Genomic DNA, 17,714 nt, shown 5'->3' with positions numbered 1-17,714 from the left:
GAAACTTTGCCTCCAGAGGAAAGAAGAGTGACTGCTGCAAGGAGTAAAAACCAGAAAGGGGAAAAAAAAAATCCCAAAACAACAGAACCCCAATGCTGCTCCCTCATTATCCTTCTTTTCTCTCCCTTCTACCAGGAAATTCCTCAAAGGTCTGAAGTCTGTGACCCCATAGAGGCAGCCTTCTGAACAGAACTTTTAGGCATCTGCAAAGTTCCATTGTCAGTGTCACCCTCATTGTACTATAAGGAATTGTGGATTTCAAAGCAACTGGAGAGGAGCAGTCCTGCTGAAGCTCTTTACTTATTTTTAGTAGGTACAGTTGGAGTTGACACTTTAAGCAACATGGATTACTCATCTCAAAAGGTAGGTGTCAATTTTAAAGCATGCATATATATATATATATATATATATATATACATATATATATATATACTTTTTGAGACAGGGTCTCTCTATGCAGTTCTGGCTGGCCTGCCTCGAGCTCACTTTGTAGCCTATGCTGGTCTTGAACTTACAATGATCCTCCTGACTCAGCCTCCCAAGTGCTGGGATTATAGGCATGAGCTACCATGCCTGGCCTTTACCTATATTTTCAAATATAGGGAATTTTAAGAGTATATGGAAATTATTTTTTTATTTTTTAATTTTTTTTAATTAAGGGGAAAATTTTTAAAAAATTATCAGGATATATTATAGCAACTTTTTTTGATTTCCTATTAACTTGATTTGAAGTTCTGTATTACTCCCACTATCTTGTTTTGACTGATTAGACTCTGTCCCGCTCTGTTTGATAGTATCAAGTTTGAGGGTATATGCAACTACTTTGAAGGCAATAAGATTCACTATGATGCCCATTCTGGTTTGACTATTATCTTCTTTTGAAGTCCTGTAATGTTTACAATGTTTAGGTTTTATTGGTCTTGTTCTGTACTGTTTTGTTCAACTTAATTATACCTAATCATATAGGCAATTCTCTTTAAGGAAGTAAGTGGCATTATGGTAACCATTGTTGATAACCTTGTATTCTGTTTTTACATCATGTACTATGTCTATCCTTGGTTTTGACTGACAGCTTTGTTTTGTCATATTTGGTTTTATTTTCTTTCAAAAAAAAGTAATAAGAACTATGGGAGTAATAAAACCCAAAATGTGTAAATTTTGTTGTAAAAAAAAGAGAGGAAAAAAAGTGCTCTAAAGGATACAACTGCAAGTGTGTTTAGGTGTGTTAGGATAGATGACCATATTATGGAATTTTTGTTGGATCATTGAACACAACTGTTTGCAGTCTCACTGTTTGAATGTCCACTTTGTATGCTTTGATCCTGTCACTTGAGCAACTATTTCTAAGATGACAACGTGTAATCTATTAACTGGTGATCTCTTACTGTTTTTTTTTTTTGTAGTCCTGTATTACTTGTACCCCTACACTGTTTTGTCTTGTTTTGTTTTTTCTTTTTTTTCCTTTTAGATAAAAATTTTTTTAAAAGTATATGGAAAGGGGATGTTTCAGTTATACACCAATTTTTGTGTTAGATTCTCTTAACCTAGCAAGTGTGTTAAACATGTTTGTGATATGTGCGTTGAAATGTGATTTTTCCTGGTTTAACCTTTGGGCATATTCATGTATAACAAATAAAAATTTAGAGATAGAGACCTGTTGTCTCATTTCCTTCCCTTCTAAGGTCATTAGACCATATATTCCACCAATAGCTCTTATTTCTGACTGTGCATCAGAGTATTCCGGGCACATTTTGAAAATGTGGAATCTTGGTCTCCATCTCTAAAGATTCTGATCTAGAAAATTTGGAATGGGGCTCTGAAATCTATATTTTGAAATCAGATCTGAGTACTTTTGGTATAGCAGCCTTCAGATTAGCATTCTGAAATTACTTCCATAAAGGGCATGCCAGCATCATGTGTAATCAGAAATATAAGCTGCCCAGTGTATCAGTTCTGCCCAATCTAGGTGTCAGAATCTTAGCTGTAAACGCTAAGATCCACTAAGGCCATTTGAAGCGCCTTAAGGAGCATTTAAAAATTGAAACTTTATTAGGTTAGATTTTCAAATAATACTGAAGCTAGCCTCTGAAATGAAGGCTCCCTACAATTTAACAAGCCATTCTGGGCAGATGCGTATTTCATCCAAAGAGCTCCATCTTTTCCTTTAAAGGTAACACAGAGGATTCTTAGGTCTGGTCCAGAAAACTTTCTTGGATCTGTTCTCGAATTGATTTCTAGATCTGCTGATGTTTTGTGTGCTCCATGTATTCTACAGACCAAGTGTTTTCTGTATTAGTGTATTCAAGGCTTTTTATGTATTAAGTCTTTATCTTTTCCTATGAACTATTTATGCCTTGTTTCTGCGGAGCTCCCCACTGTGCTCAGTGAAATGCTTATTGTGTGCTTTCTTCATTAACTCAAGAATACCTTACCTATTTACATGATGCAATATCTCTCCTCTCTATCCTGAGCACTCTGACATTGATTCGTCTTTCTCTGTGTCCGTAACTTGGACGACCATTTGTTAGTATGGAGGGATATAAACATAATGCAATCTACCTCAAACCCAAAAGAATCTGTGCATGCAATCAAGTAACCAAAAAATCCAAGTTAGATGCAGGGTTCCAGCTGATGCCACCGAGACTCTGTCTTTCTCCTGGTGATTCTGCTTGCTTCTATGTTGCCTTTATGATAAGGCAGACTTTCCCCCCACATGACGCAAAGATAACTTATCTGTTCTACCCATAAACATCCTTACAGTTAGTGACTAACGAAAACACTGTTCTTTATCAATAGCTCTAGTGAAAGTGTCAGGAAATATCCTGGTCACATGCTTTCCCTGAACCAATTACTGTGTCCAGGAAGATGGAACAGTCTGATTGGTCAGACCTGAGTCTCCTGTCTTATTCTGGAGCCACGGGATTGGATTAGCCACATTGTACAACATGAATTAAAACTGAAGTAGAACTAGTTATGCTCACTAAGGATATATTCCACTTCTTTTGGTGGGAAGATTAGTGTCTTGGTGTCAGGGCTGAAGTCAGGTTTTTCCCCATACTGACTAGACAAACAAATTCCAAGATATCTCATGAATAATGTTAATATTCTCCTTGATTGCAGAAGGCCAGTTTTTAAAAATTAATTACTCATTCTGACTCTTGTAACTTTTTAACTTAATCAAGATGTTCCAATTTTGTGGTGTTCCTTTGTTGTTCTTGTAATGCAGGGTTTTATTTGGAACAGATTTAAAATCTAGGCCAAAGGAAAGATTTCCACTGTCCACAAAATTTTGTTGCTTGCAAAGCACAATATACTAACACAAAGCACAACACTAACCTGTCTATCAGTATATGTCTTACATCTGGAATCCTGAAAGAAATGATGAATGACTTCATATCCCTGGAAGTATTACTGCTTCTTCCTTGGGTGGTATAGTACCTACTTTAGATAATCAAATTCCTTTATGGTGCATACTGGAAATTTTCCATTTTGTTTGCCTCATCAGTGCGGATCTAGAATTTCACTAGTAGAAGAGGGAAGTCTTGGAAATGATTGGGAAAGTTCTCAGAACTCAGACTGAGTTCAAGAACAGAGAAGCAGAGAGAGTGGTTTTAATCAACAGAACAGTTTATGTAGTTCTATATGATAAAACAAGAGGGTTAGTAGTTCTCAAATACTCATGTTTGAGGTGAGACTGAAGCATCCCTATTTTGAATAAAGTTCCATTGGTGAATCTAATATGCCACAATTTTTTAGAACAATTGAATTAAGCTATGAGATCAGTGAACCCAATCCATGTTTTTAAAAGTCTCAAGCTCAATATACATCTCTGTTTATGGGCTTGCATGTTTTCATTTAATTTTAGGACCCACAATCTTCCTAAAGTAATTTGCTATATGTGATACTTATTTCCAATGTGTTGGGGTTCAAAACGATGTGTATTTATAAGCCATGACTTAGGAGATAGATCTTCATCCTATGTGACTGGGTTTTGTTATTTATCATCTCTAGGTCTTAGTTTCATCAGCTAGAATGTGGTACATTAAAAAAAAAGATGTAAGATTGTAAAGTGCCTGGTTCATAATAATTTGGCATAATAGAAAATAGCATTGCTGTTGTTATTATTCAATGAAGTAGGTGCTCCAGGAGACACAATGGAGATTAATGGGAATCACCAGTAAGAGATTGGTTGAGACATGGTAGAGGAGCGGGGAGTCCACCCGACTCCTCACCAGTGATCTTGCATGATTTAATTTTCAGATCCAATTAAGTCAAATCCATACAGTGTCTCATTGACACAAGACTTAAGTCCAAATGCATTGCTCTAAGGTGAAAACCAAAGAGCCAAAATTACTCTTGAATTCCTTCAAAACAACTTTAAAGTGCTATATAGCATCACCTTTCCCTAAGTCCAGGCCAGCTGTTCATCCTCCAGTGCAGGAACAAATTTCAGTATCTCTGTCACAGCCCCAAATGAAGTCATTGTCTTATATATAGTGGCTCCGTTTTAGGACAAAAACATGTAGTACTATTTGATACTGCAGTTCTTTTCAGGAGAGCTGGAACCAAGCTCTCCTATTCAGGAGAGCTGGAACCAAGAGTGACTGTGGGAAACGTTTTATTCACAGCTATCTGAGGCTGCTTCCCTATCTGATGGAATGGTACAATCACACACACCTGCTCTTTAAAGGAAACACAGAGAGTTGTTTATGTGTGTACTAAGTACACATAAAACACAGTACTACTCTCTGAGAAAATTTCTACCTGGAACTTTGCATATGTGAAATGCAAGAATCAGCTTTTTAAAAATCACCTCTTTTCAATCACACTCCAGGGAGAAAGGGGATCTAGATTGGCTCACAGAGGATAAGCCAAGAAAGAAGTGCTGGAGAAGAGACAGGTTAAAGATGTTAAAAAATGAAACATAGAGTAGATAGGAGTGAAAAAGGTGTTTTGTAGTTAGGACTGTGTGCCCAAAACCAGTCCTGGGAAACACTTTAGTCCCTACCAGCTTCAGAGGCTTGGAAATATCTCCTTATACCTGAAGAGTGACTCCAATCCTGTTTCCCACAGCTTGACAAAAGTGACTCGATACATCACATGAGCCGTCCCCAGACTCGGCCAGAGCTTCCTCCCCTGCCTGCATCCGTTGATGAGGAACCATCTGAACTCTATCAGGTATGTACCCATGACTGCAGGCTCTTCTGCTGAGGATGACAAGGTAAAGAAAACCTCTTGCATCTCCAAGTATTCAGCAGGCACTAGTAGGGGATCATTCACACTTGACAAGTGAGATTAATGGCTTTGGTTGTTTTTACCATTAGAAGAATCTGCAGCAGTGTGGGAGAAGAATTGTGTGTTGTTGAAATCCTCTGAACTTCTGTATATTCAACTGTAAAATGAGGGTAATTCTGCCTTCCTTATAGCCATGTCCATAACAAATAAAGGCAAGAGATGTAAATCATCTGATTGTGTTGTTGAGTGCCCACTGTTACACAATGGTAAGAAAAGTACAATTGTTTTTATTCAGACAGTATTTCCACTGAACTCACAGAAAGTAGAAACATAGCATAAGGTACATGGAGCTCCATGAGTCTCAGTGTAAGAAGAGACCAGGCTTACAGAGACACCCCTAATTGTGTCTCACCCTGTATTTCTTCCTTTGTAGACTGTCATGTCGCACAGCTTTTATCCCCCCTTGATGCAACGTACATCATGGACCCTGGCCGTGCCTTTCAAAGAGCAGCACCACCACCGTGGACCCAGTGATTCCATAGCCAACAATTACTCATTGATGGCCCGAGATCTAAAGCTGAAAGACTTGATAAAGATTTACCAGCCAGTCACCATCAGTACCCCCAGGGACAAGCTCACTCAGGGGCAGCCATCAGGTACTAATGGCAGTATGCCATATTTTGGGGCTGGGAGTGAAACTTCTGCTCCAGGTTCTAGCCCTAGCTCTCCTGCTTGTGCAGCTAACTTTGAATAACTATATAAAGCTTCATCCTCTTCATCTGTGAAATGGAAACTATTTTTTTTTTTTTTTGCCTTTCTTTTCCTTTTTATTGGTACCGGGGATCGAACTCACGACAGCCTGCTTGCAAGGCAGGCGCTTATGCCACTGACCTAAATCCCCAGCCCCTGAAATGGAAACTATTGTAACAGCTAGCATTTATGGATCTTTTGCATATATGAGGTACTTTTCTATGTACTTGTATTATTGATTAACCCTAAAATACTGTGGCTTAAACCAAGCACTATTTATTATCTCTCAGTCTCTGCAGGCCAGGAATCTAGGCATGGTTTAAAGGGGTCATTCTGGTTCTAGGTCTCTCAAAAGGGTGCAGTCATAGTGTTAGCCAGAGCACCATCTTAAAAGGCAACTAAGAGAGGATTCTCTTTCAAGCAAGCTCACTCACGTGCCTGGGTCCTTGCTGGCTGATAGGATTTGACATCAGTCTCTCACCATATGTACCTCGCCATAGAACAGCATGGCTTCTGGCTTCCATTGGAGTGAGGGAGGGGAAAAGCAAAACAGAGAGCCAGCAAGACAGAAATCACAGTATTTTTGGAAGTTAATATTGGAAGTCACATTCAAAAACTTTTACCATATTCTGTTTGTTAGAAAGAATCACTAGGTCTAGCCTATACTCAAAGGGAGAAGATTACACAAAGACATGCTACAAGGAAGTAAGGGTCACTGGCGGCCATCTTGTAAATTACTTATCATAGGGGGTTATGGATATTAATTTATTTCTCCTCAGGTACACATATGTCTGCTTCAGTGTCCCTTAGTAATTTGTGTTAGAAATATTTTGGAGCTGTTTGATCTAATTTCAGTGTCATGTGTATTCGTATTATTCATTTTTCTCTTGTGCTATGTATATGTAAATTTCTCAGTTATGTCTTCCAATTCATTGTCTCTTCAACTCTGTTTAATCTTAAGTTATCATGTCCAAGCAGCATTTTCTGTTATTTGTTTGTTTTCCAGTACTGGGCACTGAACTCATGACCTTGTACTTAACCAGGCAGGCACTTGTACTGCTGAGCTATATCCCTGGCCCTGTTTTCTGTTTTGATAATAATACCTTTTCATTTACAGATTTTCTAATGGGTTCTACTTAGCATTTATCCCAATTTCTTATTCTATTTCTATATTCATAGCCCTTTCTGTATAATTTGGAAGGTTTTCTCTCAGGTAATTCTCAACAGCATTATTTATTAAATGCATAATTACATCTAGGATGCTGGGTTTTTTCTTTTCTCTCTTTTTTTTTTTTCATTATCCTGTAAGAATATACAGCAAACATTTAATACACCAATATTCAATATTATTATACTCAGAAATTTAATGGTTCTAATTGCTAATATCATGGTCATTGTCATAGCCTGTTTGAACTACCATAAAATAGTATCATAGACTGAATATCTTATAAACGATGGAAATTTATTTTTGCTGTTCTTCTGGAGTTTAGAGGTCTGAGATCAAGGTACCAGCAGATCCAGTGTCTGGTAAAGGCCTTTGCCTGGTTGACAGAGGGCTAAATTCTTGCTGTGTTCATATGTTGGAAGAGATTGAGGGATTTTTCTGGGACCTCTTCTGTTAATGACACTAACTCCAAAGACTCTGCCTCTAGATCTCATTACATTATCAATTGAACGTCAACATATCAGTTTCGGGGCAAGATGGGTAAAGTCTACACAAGTCAAAATTTAATAGTTTTCTTACAGAGCAATTAATTTGAATATCATATTTTCCCATTATGCATTGCTAAAATTGTTAGTAGTCTGTAAATAAATGGAGTTAAAACCTCCCAGATTTAACTGGCACAAAAATTCTCAGCCAAGCTGGTCTTTGAACCCAAAGTGCTAAGACCCTCTCTCTAGAACAGAAAAGCTAGCAAGAAAGCAAGCTGCCAAATGTCTGTTATTCAAGTCATCACTTGAGTTGATTTCTGCTTATTAGTTATTAGAGGAAATTTACATTTAGAGGATTTTAAACATTATTTTTGTGCAATATTGCTGTATTATTTCTATTTTGTGAATCTGTCTCTAGACTGTTGAATTTACTGGTTGTCTCTCTTAGTGTTAGTTCCCATGTGTGCTGAGATTTGGTTTGCAGGCCTATGTTGAAGGTTCCCTCTTCTTTACCACTGCATGTACACACACAGAGCTATATTTATTGAATTGTAGTTCACACACAACAAAATACAAAGCTGTGTTAGTTCAGTGGACTTTGATAATTGTTTATACTGTATAGCTGCCACACAAACAAGATACAAGGTATTTTTATCACTAGAAAAATTTTCCTTATGTTCCCTTCTAATCAGTTCTCTCCTTTGTCCCAGGCATTTCACCAAGGGTAACCACCTTCTGATTTCTGTCACCATAGATTCATTTTGCTTGTTCTCGTGTAACCATGCACTTTGATGTGCTTTAGCTTTATTCTTATGCCTCCATGTATCCCTTAGGATCCTACATTACCCCTTGGGTCTTACACTGATGCTTGAGGCTCCCATCTTAAGGCAAAATTTGGAGATCTTATAGTTCTGAGGCAATATAAATTTAGGTCTAGGTATCATTAGCCTTCCTGCACCATCTCTAGGCACCATATTAATTGAAGACAGTTCTGCTGTCTTTTTCGGATTGATTTAGTTATGGAGCCTGGTTCTAGTTCCCTACATCATAGTGTATACTGAGATTCTGTTGCTTGCCAGGTATCAGATACCTACCTCATCCTACCTGCTTCTGGACACAAAAACCAAGTCATGACTTTTACCTAACACTCTGCTTAGTACACATGATGAACATGTTCTTGAACAGTATATTTTTAATTTTTAAGTGTTTTGTTTATTATTGTTGTGATTAGAAAAATACATCTTAACTGGGAGTCTTCAATTCTCTTAATTTTCTCAAAGTATCAGTGTAATGTTAGTATGTCTCTAATATTTCTATTACTCATCAATTTCCTCAAATTAGAGCTTTTTGCAAATCATGGCATTTAGGTAAAATTTAATAAAATTATTTTTATATAATTTATTGAATATATTTATAATTACCTTCTATTTATTATGTTTTTTCCATTTTCAGCTATTAGATACTTGTTACAAATAATACTCATTTTTCTATTTGTGATCATCACATAAAACTTTCTTTAAAAATAATTTAACTAAGTTTAAGTGCCTGAGTCTATGTCAAGGAAAACATAAAATAATAATTTAACTGATTCTTAGAAAATAGAGTATTTAGGTAAAAATATAAGTTAATGCTTGTTTAAGTTGTTTCACTGACTTAACGTGTGTAGTGTTTAGTGTTTCACTGGTAGTCTGATCATCTATTCAGAGGATAACAATATGCAGTGTAGCATCTATGGGGGTCTCCTTCTGAAGGTAGTAACTATTGTTCATTCTGTAATCTTGTCCTGTACCATATTCATTGTTTTGCCTGGTTGGGTTTTATTCTGTTTTGTCTTGTTTGATTTTATTATGTCCAATGGCATGGGCAGCTATTTCAAAGATAGCAAGATCTATTATGGTAGCCATTTTGGATTTACTATTACCTTGTTTTGAAGTCCTTTATTGTGTTCATTGTTTTGTATTTATTGATTCTATTCTTCTCTGTTTTATTTGATTTTTACTATATCTGAAGATATGGGAAGCTATTTTGAAGATAACATGAGGCATTATAATAGCTATTATAGTAGATTTCCTATTATCTTGTTTTGAAGTCCTGTATCACTTACACTGTTTTTGTTTTGCTTTATTCTGTGTTATTTTGCTTGGCTTTATTCTCTTTAAAATCAAAATTACAAAAAAAAAAAAAAGAAAATAGAGTATTGGAGAACAAATTGAGTAAGAAGTTATTAATAATTATCAAATGTATGGATGAATGGAAGGTATGCCTGTCTCCATTTTACAGCTAGGGCAACTGAGACCCAAAGTGATGCCGTCTGTTCTCAGTGCCACATAGATTATTAGTGATACATGGTGGATCAGAGCCCACATCTTCTGCCTTGTCCCACCATACCTTGTCCACTCCCCTTTGTGCATTCTTGAACTTTCCTAAGAGTCATGTCAGTGTGGACAGAAAATGCTCCAAGACACTCCCCATCACTGACATTTTCTTTTCTACTCTTGCAGGAACTAAAAGCTCATCAGAGCCCACCAAGAAGAAGATGAAGTTTTCCTTCACAGTCAAAGAGGATCCCACTGGGTAAAATTTCATTGTGGTCACTAGAGAATGTGAAACACTGGCTTGATTGCAAGAAGGCTATGGCTTTAGTAAAGCTATGCTCTGATTCTTGCCTTCAAAGCATTTGAAACATCTGATGACTCCCCTCCCCTCCCCTCGTTACTTGCCTTAATCTAAATTTTTTAGGCTCCAAACAAAAACAGATTAATCATCTAAGCCAAATCAGTGTTAACATAACTATGATGTGTAGTGGGTAGGGTCATGTTTGAAATATACATACACGGCATTAGATGACATAGAGGAAAGGGACTTCTAATGCAGAACCACACTAACCAAAGTGGAGAAAGTGGGTCTAACATAACAGGACCTCTATGGAGCGCCTCGGTCTGAGCCATGTCTCATTTTCAGGACCAAGATGGCCTGTAGCACCTTAACCAAATCGCCAATAACAAAGGAGGTAAATACTACTTTGACCCTCCCAGGAAGCAGACCAATGAGTCCAGAACAGCAGATTAATGTGATGGTACAGAAGGAGATGGAAATAGAAAGTAAAGAAAAAAATCCATCTGAATTAGACCTGGAGGTACATTTTTGCTGTCTCAATTTCATTTTGCTAAGTATTACTTTTGGCATCTGAGTGATTTAAACTGAAGAATAGCAGAGCAACCTGATGAATGTTTTAAAAATAGCAAAGTCCAGATGGGATGATAGATTACTAAATGGGGTTTGAGTGTGTGTGTGTGTGTGTGTGTGTGTGTGTGTGTGTGTGACAGAGAGAGAGAGACAGACAGGCAGACAGACAGACAGACAGACAGAGGGGAGGAAAGAGAAAGGAAGACAGGAAGAGGAAGGGAGGGAAGCAGAGAAAGAGAGACAGAGAAACAGAAACGTCTGATATAGCAAGTCTTGAAAACTGGTGTCTTCGGGTTCTCTTAGAACACATGTTGCAAAATATTGGCCCATAGGCTAGGATTGCCAAACAAGAAACAGAATACCCAGTTCTGTTTGAATTTTGAATAAGCAATGAATACTTCCTTTAGTATAAATATATCCCAGTGTATCCTGTGTTTTTTCTGGCAGCCCTATCACAGCCAAATATATCCTGTAGATGTATTTTAAAAATGAGGGAAATCTCAAGACAGATTTTTAACCTCTCTGCAAGAAACTGAAATATTTGGAGCTCTGTAGGAGTTTATTTTATTAAATGAAAAATATATTCTTCCCTTGACCATTGTCCTCACCACTGTTTGTAGCTTTGTTATATCAAGCCAATTTTTACTTATTACTTGCTTTAGAACAAAGATTAAAAGATAAGCAGCTTATAGCCAGATGTGGTGGTGCATACCTGTAATCTCAGCATTTGGGAGGCTGAGGCAAGAGGATTGTTGCAAGTTTGAGACCAGCCTGGGATATAAAGTGAGCTCAAGGCCAGCCTGAATTGCATAGTGAGACCCTGTCTCAAAAAAAAAAAAAGAAATGCAGAAAGAAGATAAGCATTCTGCAGATTTATGATATGTGACAAAATAAATAGTAATAAGAACTTACAGTAACTGAGTATTGCTCTTTGCAAAAGTACCATGACTATCCCCATTGTCCAGGTTTGGAAGTTGGAGCACACATAAATCAAGCAACATGCTCAAGGTTACACAGTAATAGGCGAAACTTAAGACATAAACTCAGTCTGTTTCATACCAAATCTTTGTGACCTTAGGTGCTATGCAGCATTTCGTAAACTTGCCTGCATAGAAGAATCACCTAAAGTGCTTGTTAAAACCCTCCACTCCCTAAAGAGTATGTGGGTATCTTCATTTTAGTAAGAGCCTTACCCTCCCCCCATCCTGGCATTTGTTAAAGTCAGAGAAGTTTGGCAATACTGCTGTGTACAGTTGAACTTGACTTGTGATGGTTTGAGTTAGGATTTTTTTTTTTTTACTTTACAATGGTATAAAGGTGATCTGTACCAATAGAAAGCATGTTTTGAATTTTGGTCTTTTCCTGGGCTAATGATATGTAGTATGATCCTCTCCAGTCATATGTGGCAGTGACAGTAAGCTGCAGCCACATAATCATAAGGAAACACAAGTGATACCCTGCAGTGTATTGTGTTGCTAAGTTGGGCTATTCTGTAGGTAGGTGTGTTCAATACATTTCGATTTAGGATGTTTGCCACAAGTCAAGAAGCTTCTGTATAAGCTGCTTCCAGTAAGGTTGGGGAGAAGGGAGATGCAGTTACTGGCAGCAGCCTCTTTTGACCGTAGATAGTTGGCATTGAAATGCAAATTTCAAACCCTTCCCACAAGTTGTGGCTCTCGTTGTCTGAAATTATTGCTTCTGTCTGAAAGTATTTCTTCTCAGAGCTGCCAGCAGCTTAGAACCAAATCCTACATAAGCAAAACTTGCTGAAATCCCTGGATTACATTGGGCATTTTTGTTTAGCTTTTGTGTTTGTGTTGCTTTCTAAACTCAAAACCCGGTGTTTGGATTAGAAGCATCATAAGTGTCATTCCGACTTTGGAAAGATTTTCCTCACTGACAGCTACAAGCCACAGATCAAAGTGCTTTGTAGAAGGTCGTTATTGTTCAGGAGGGTGAATTATTTGAGTCCATTTTAAGAGCTTGTCATTATTCTTTAAAGATCACTAGATGTGCATCCTTGATCCCTGGCCTTTATACACACTCCACTCTCATTGCATGGTATTTGACAAGTTTTGTTCTGTTCCACTACGATCTCTCTGGCTTTGATTGAATCTTCCAGAATCATGGGGAAAACCAGTGTTTCACTGAAGTGAATGTGAAGCAACAGGCTCTGAAAGCAAGGTTATAGTAAGCAAAGGCTCTGAGTACTGTGTGAACAGGTTTCTTTCTCAGCTGTTGGGTGGGACAGGTGGTCAAGGTACCAAATTATGATTTTCTTGCTGGTGATTTGTTTATGGAAGCGATACTATTACTATTTGACCAACGGAATCCGAAAAGATATGCTTGCCCCTGAGGAGGATGGAGTGATGGCTCGAATTTCAAAGCTGATTTCTAACAAGCTGCTGATGAATCCCTCTTTTGAGCCCTTGCTGATGACCCTTGTGGATGAAATGGAAAATGACTATTACAGTAGCCTCAAGAAAAGCATTGGTAAGAATGGGCTTAAATGGGCAGAGGGCTCATGTGTGAAGGAACCATCTTTCCCTGGCTCCACTGAAATATCTGGTGCTAACCATTATTTTGTTTGGAGGGTAACTATCTTAATGTGAACAATTAGTGACCAACGAGCTATCAACAAATACAGGTGCATTGCAATGCAGGATGCTAAATATGTTAACAGGACTCAGCCTCAGGTTCTGAGTGCTCCACACTGTGAACTTTCATTCTTTCTCCCCATGAAATATTTTTAGAAAGATAACACACCAAATAGAGTAGAATTTCCCCACTTGAGTCACACCCAAGGTACTACCAGTGACCTTACAAATGAAGGAGCATTTCCCAGTGTGACTGGACAGAGGCTCAATTGCTTTATGAGTTTGATGATAAGAGTATAAGAAGTTAAACCAGAGATGGTGTTGCATCCCTGTTTCTAGAAGGCTGAGGCAGGAGGATCACAAGTTTAAGCCTAGCCTGAGCAATTTAGTGATTTAGTGAGGCTTTGTCTCAAAATTTAAAAAATGAAAAATAAAAATAAAAGGCTGAGAGTATAGCTCAGCATAAGACTCTGATCTCAAGTCCCACTACTAGGGAAAAAAACCCCACATGCACAGGATGTTGACTATTGCTGCCTAATAACAGAGTGTGTATGCTCTTGCTTCTAGTTGATTACATCCTCATGGACCCAATGGAAAGGAAGAGACTCTTCATTGAGAGCATCCCCCGCCTTTTTCCTCACAGAGTGATCCGGGCGCCTGTGCCCTGGCACAGTGCCTATAGGAGTGCTCACAAGTGGAACACGGAGCATCTGCACACGGTGAACCCCATGATGCTCAAACTGAAAGAACTGTGGTTTACAGAGTAAGAAGGGCCTCCCCTCCTGGTGATCCCCTTTCTTTATTTCTTGCATGAATAAACAAACTGTGTAGGTAGGGCACAGCCAGACTAACTCTAAACCTGCAGCAAAATGAGATGAACAAAAATCTTAGAGCAAAATTGCAAATGAATTATTAGAACCCTACATGCAAGCTTAAGTAGCCCTCCTTTGTACACCCAGGGACCCTAGCATCTATCTGTAAGCACTGGAGCACACTATTTAAGAGCACATCCTGGAGCCAGTTGGTTCAGATTTAAATCTTGACTCTGCTGTTTCATAGGTAATATGGGTGTGCTATAGCACTTCTCCCTGTCTTCCTTATCTTGCAATTTGGGATAATAAGAGTTCCCACTCAGTGAGGTTGCTAGGAGGAATAAATAACTTATCATACACAAAGTACTTAGAACTGTGCCTGATAAAACTCAAGTACCCAGGAAGTGTTCACTGATCATTGCCTACCTCTGTTATGACATACGTCATCCTAAATTATAATTGTATACATACATGTCTGTTTCTCTCTATCTATGAGATGTATAGAAGCTTGGGTCTTATTCCTTTATGAAATCAGTATCAGAACAGGGCTTGTAAGCAGTTGTCTCTCAGTTGTATTTGTCAGAGACTTAATTGGCAGCAAAAATGGTAGGACTCCAAAGTACCGAAGAGGTGTCACTTTTTTTCTTTTTCATTTTTTAAAAATGGAGATATGCTATGTAATCCATTAACTAGTGATTTCCTACTGTTTATTTTCTTTTTCTGAAATTCTGTATAACTTGTACCCTTTTTCTGCTTTTTTTTCTTTTTCTCCTTAAATAAAATTTTTAAAAAATGGGGATATGCGGTAGACTCATATATTGGGGGTCAGTTACAGGACTACCAAGAGTTACCAAAGTTCATGGATGTTCAAGTCCCTTGTATGAAATGGCATAGTATTTGTATATAATCTATGGACACTCCCATATACTTTGGATCACCCAAAGATTCCTTGTAATACCTAGTACAATGTAAATGTCTTGTAGATAGTTGTTATACTGTTTAAGAAATAATCACAAGAGAAAAGTGTGTACATAAAGCAATTTTTTTCAAATACTTTTCATCTATGACTGGTTCAATAGATGCATGTGGATCCCACAGATTTGGAGGCCAATTGTAATTCTCATTCCATAAAATTCACCCTTTTAAAGTATACAGTGGTATACTTTTTAGTATAGCCACAAATTTTTGTAATCTTTACCACTGAATAGAATACTTTCATCACTCCATAAGGAAACCGTGTACCCATTAACAGGCACTCTCTATTTTTCCTTCCTGTCATCTCTTGGCATCCATTCATATGCTTTTTCTCTCTTGAGCACTGGTTTATTCTGGACATTTCATATAAATGAGATCACATAAAATATGACCTCCTGTGTCTAACTTGTTTCATTAAGCAATATTTTCAGTGTCTATCTGTACTGAAGTAGGTATCAGTAATACATTCCTTTTCGTGGCTGAATAATAACCCAGCATGTGGCTAAACCAAATTTAATTTATGCATTTGTTAGTTATTCTGGAGATGGAGGATATGAGGGTGGTTTTTTGTTTGTTTATATGCCCTTAAAGAAAACTAGTTTACTAAAAAGTCAGGCTAATGAACTGGTTAACTGCCACCATCTGGATTCTTAATTAGAAAAATTAGATAAAAAGATGTAGATATATGTACTTGATTTTGATTGGCTAAACCTATCATTGGCTCATATATTTTGCTTTAGGAGGATCTCTGGCTTTAGTTAAAGGGAGTCTTGTTGCTTGGAGAATTTATCTTCCTTACATTTTTTCACAAGTTTACCATATTTTCAAAACAAAAGTAAGGGTAAAATCAGCCTGAGCCCATCAATGGTAAAAAATAAGCACATTCTCTTATTTGAACTAGATTCAAATATTTAAGGCATTCAAAGTGCCTGTCTGAATACTGGGGGTCGAGAGTGGAGGAATAATTTTCTAAGTAGGCAGAAATGTATATAGGAAGATTAATTTGTAGATTTAGCTCTGAAGCTGTACTACCTGGGTTGTGGTTTTTGTTTGATCACTAATTAACTATGTGATTTCTGGATTCATTAATCCCTCTGTGACTTTTTATATGTAAATAAACAACAATACATATTTCAGTTTTAGGGTAAAGGTGCTTAGAGAAGTGCTTGGCATAATATAATCATTCAGTAAAGGTATTCATTTAAATACAAATATGCTTAATGCACTCAAAAAAATTAACCTAGAAAATGAGAAAGTCACTCTTAGAGCCGATAAAATTTCCAGAAGCTCAATGCTAAAAAGATAATAGGTGATGAAAAGTGGTAAATCAGTGAATCTACTGCTTCTACTGAGAAGACAAAATTCTTGCCATTAGCTTGCATGGTTCCCTGAGAAAGTAATGCACACAGAAGCCCGCAAAACGAACTAAAATCGATTAGAAGATTTTTGTCAGTTCAGCCCCAAAACTCAGTAAGGAGAAAAATTTGTTAGGGAAATGACAGCAATTTTCTTATGGGGCCTGCACTATATAATGTAAATTCTGAAAGAAAAAAGTCTGAATGGTCTTAGAGATTAGTGAAAGTTGGGGTTTGACAACTAGAATTAGATAACAGTATGAAGGAGAAGTAGAAAACCCTGGTCTGGCAAAGTGAGATTATTGTTAGGATTCATTTAAAGATGAATAAAATATCAGGTGGTGACGAGAGTCACAGTAGGGTTGAATATTAAACATGTATGGCAAGTGAGGCCCTCAGGGTTCTGGCATGCTCTGGCAGTGCTCTCTAGCTGATCACCATGAAGACTAGGTTCAGCATCTTCACAGGGGACTCGAATGTGGGTTTTAGGATTTTAAAGGGTAAAAAAAGTGTCTGACAGGCCATTAAAGTGGGGAAGCAAATGACAGGGAAGAACTAAGATGAGCTAAGAAACTGGGCAAGGATCTAGTTTGAGAAGTGATAGGTAATAATGACTTAAGGAGCTACTGATAAATGAATGAAATAGACATCAAGAAAAGAACTGGTGGACATTATCCATTCATCTAGGAGAACCAGGCAAAGGCAAGCACAGCATAGGAGGGTAGAAGAGAATTCATCTATCCATTCATCAGATATTCACTAGAGTGCCAACACTGAATAAGGGTTCACACTGAGGGTTAATGGTCATTCGTCCCACAGAATGAGTAATGGTGTTGAACATATGATGAAGTTCAAAGTTCTGCTTCAACTCATTACAGAAATTCTCAGGAGCTTATCAAATGGGAGCTTTGCAAAGGAATTGGGCTCAGCTGAACTGTGTGTTCCAGGAGGGAACTGTCGGTGTAGTCAAGAGAAGTGGGCTATGGTTTACTTTTGCCTCATGGTTTTTAGAGGATTCAGTCCATATTGGCTAGCTTCAATGCAGGTAAGGCATGGTGGAAAAATCTGATGGAGGAAAGCTGCTCAGGCAGAAGAGAGTGAAGAGAGGAGCTGGGGAGAAGCATATACACTTCCAGGCCACGCCCCCAAGA

At 37.7% G+C, this 17,714-nt stretch overlaps 1 protein-coding gene across 1 annotated transcript in view; it reads left to right on the top strand.

Annotated features, from left to right (window-relative positions):
- The window catches only part of Dnah3 (dynein axonemal heavy chain 3), a 177,684-nt gene that overhangs the window by 4,910 nt on the left and 155,060 nt on the right, over positions 1–17,714 (top strand). Inside the window, exons 3-9 of the mRNA XM_063227087.1 lie at positions 200–363; positions 5,074–5,178; positions 5,669–5,891; positions 10,140–10,212; positions 10,600–10,774; positions 13,128–13,317; positions 13,989–14,184. Of these exons, the coding sequence (XP_063083157.1) occupies positions 200–363; positions 5,074–5,178; positions 5,669–5,891; positions 10,140–10,212; positions 10,600–10,774; positions 13,128–13,317; positions 13,989–14,184 (1,126 nt within the window). The remainder of the gene's footprint in view (positions 1–199; positions 364–5,073; positions 5,179–5,668; positions 5,892–10,139; positions 10,213–10,599; positions 10,775–13,127; positions 13,318–13,988; positions 14,185–17,714) is intronic.

Source organism: Cavia porcellus, unplaced genomic scaffold (genome assembly GCF_034190915.1).
Source record: "Cavia porcellus strain 051 isolate PalLab524CR breed Dunkin Hartley unplaced genomic scaffold, mCavPor4.1 scaffold_16, whole genome shotgun sequence".
Lineage (NCBI taxonomy): Eukaryota > Metazoa > Chordata > Mammalia > Rodentia > Caviidae > Cavia > Cavia porcellus.
The sequence above is the reverse complement of the archived record's forward strand: the minus strand, read 5'-3'. Positions and strand labels throughout refer to the sequence as shown.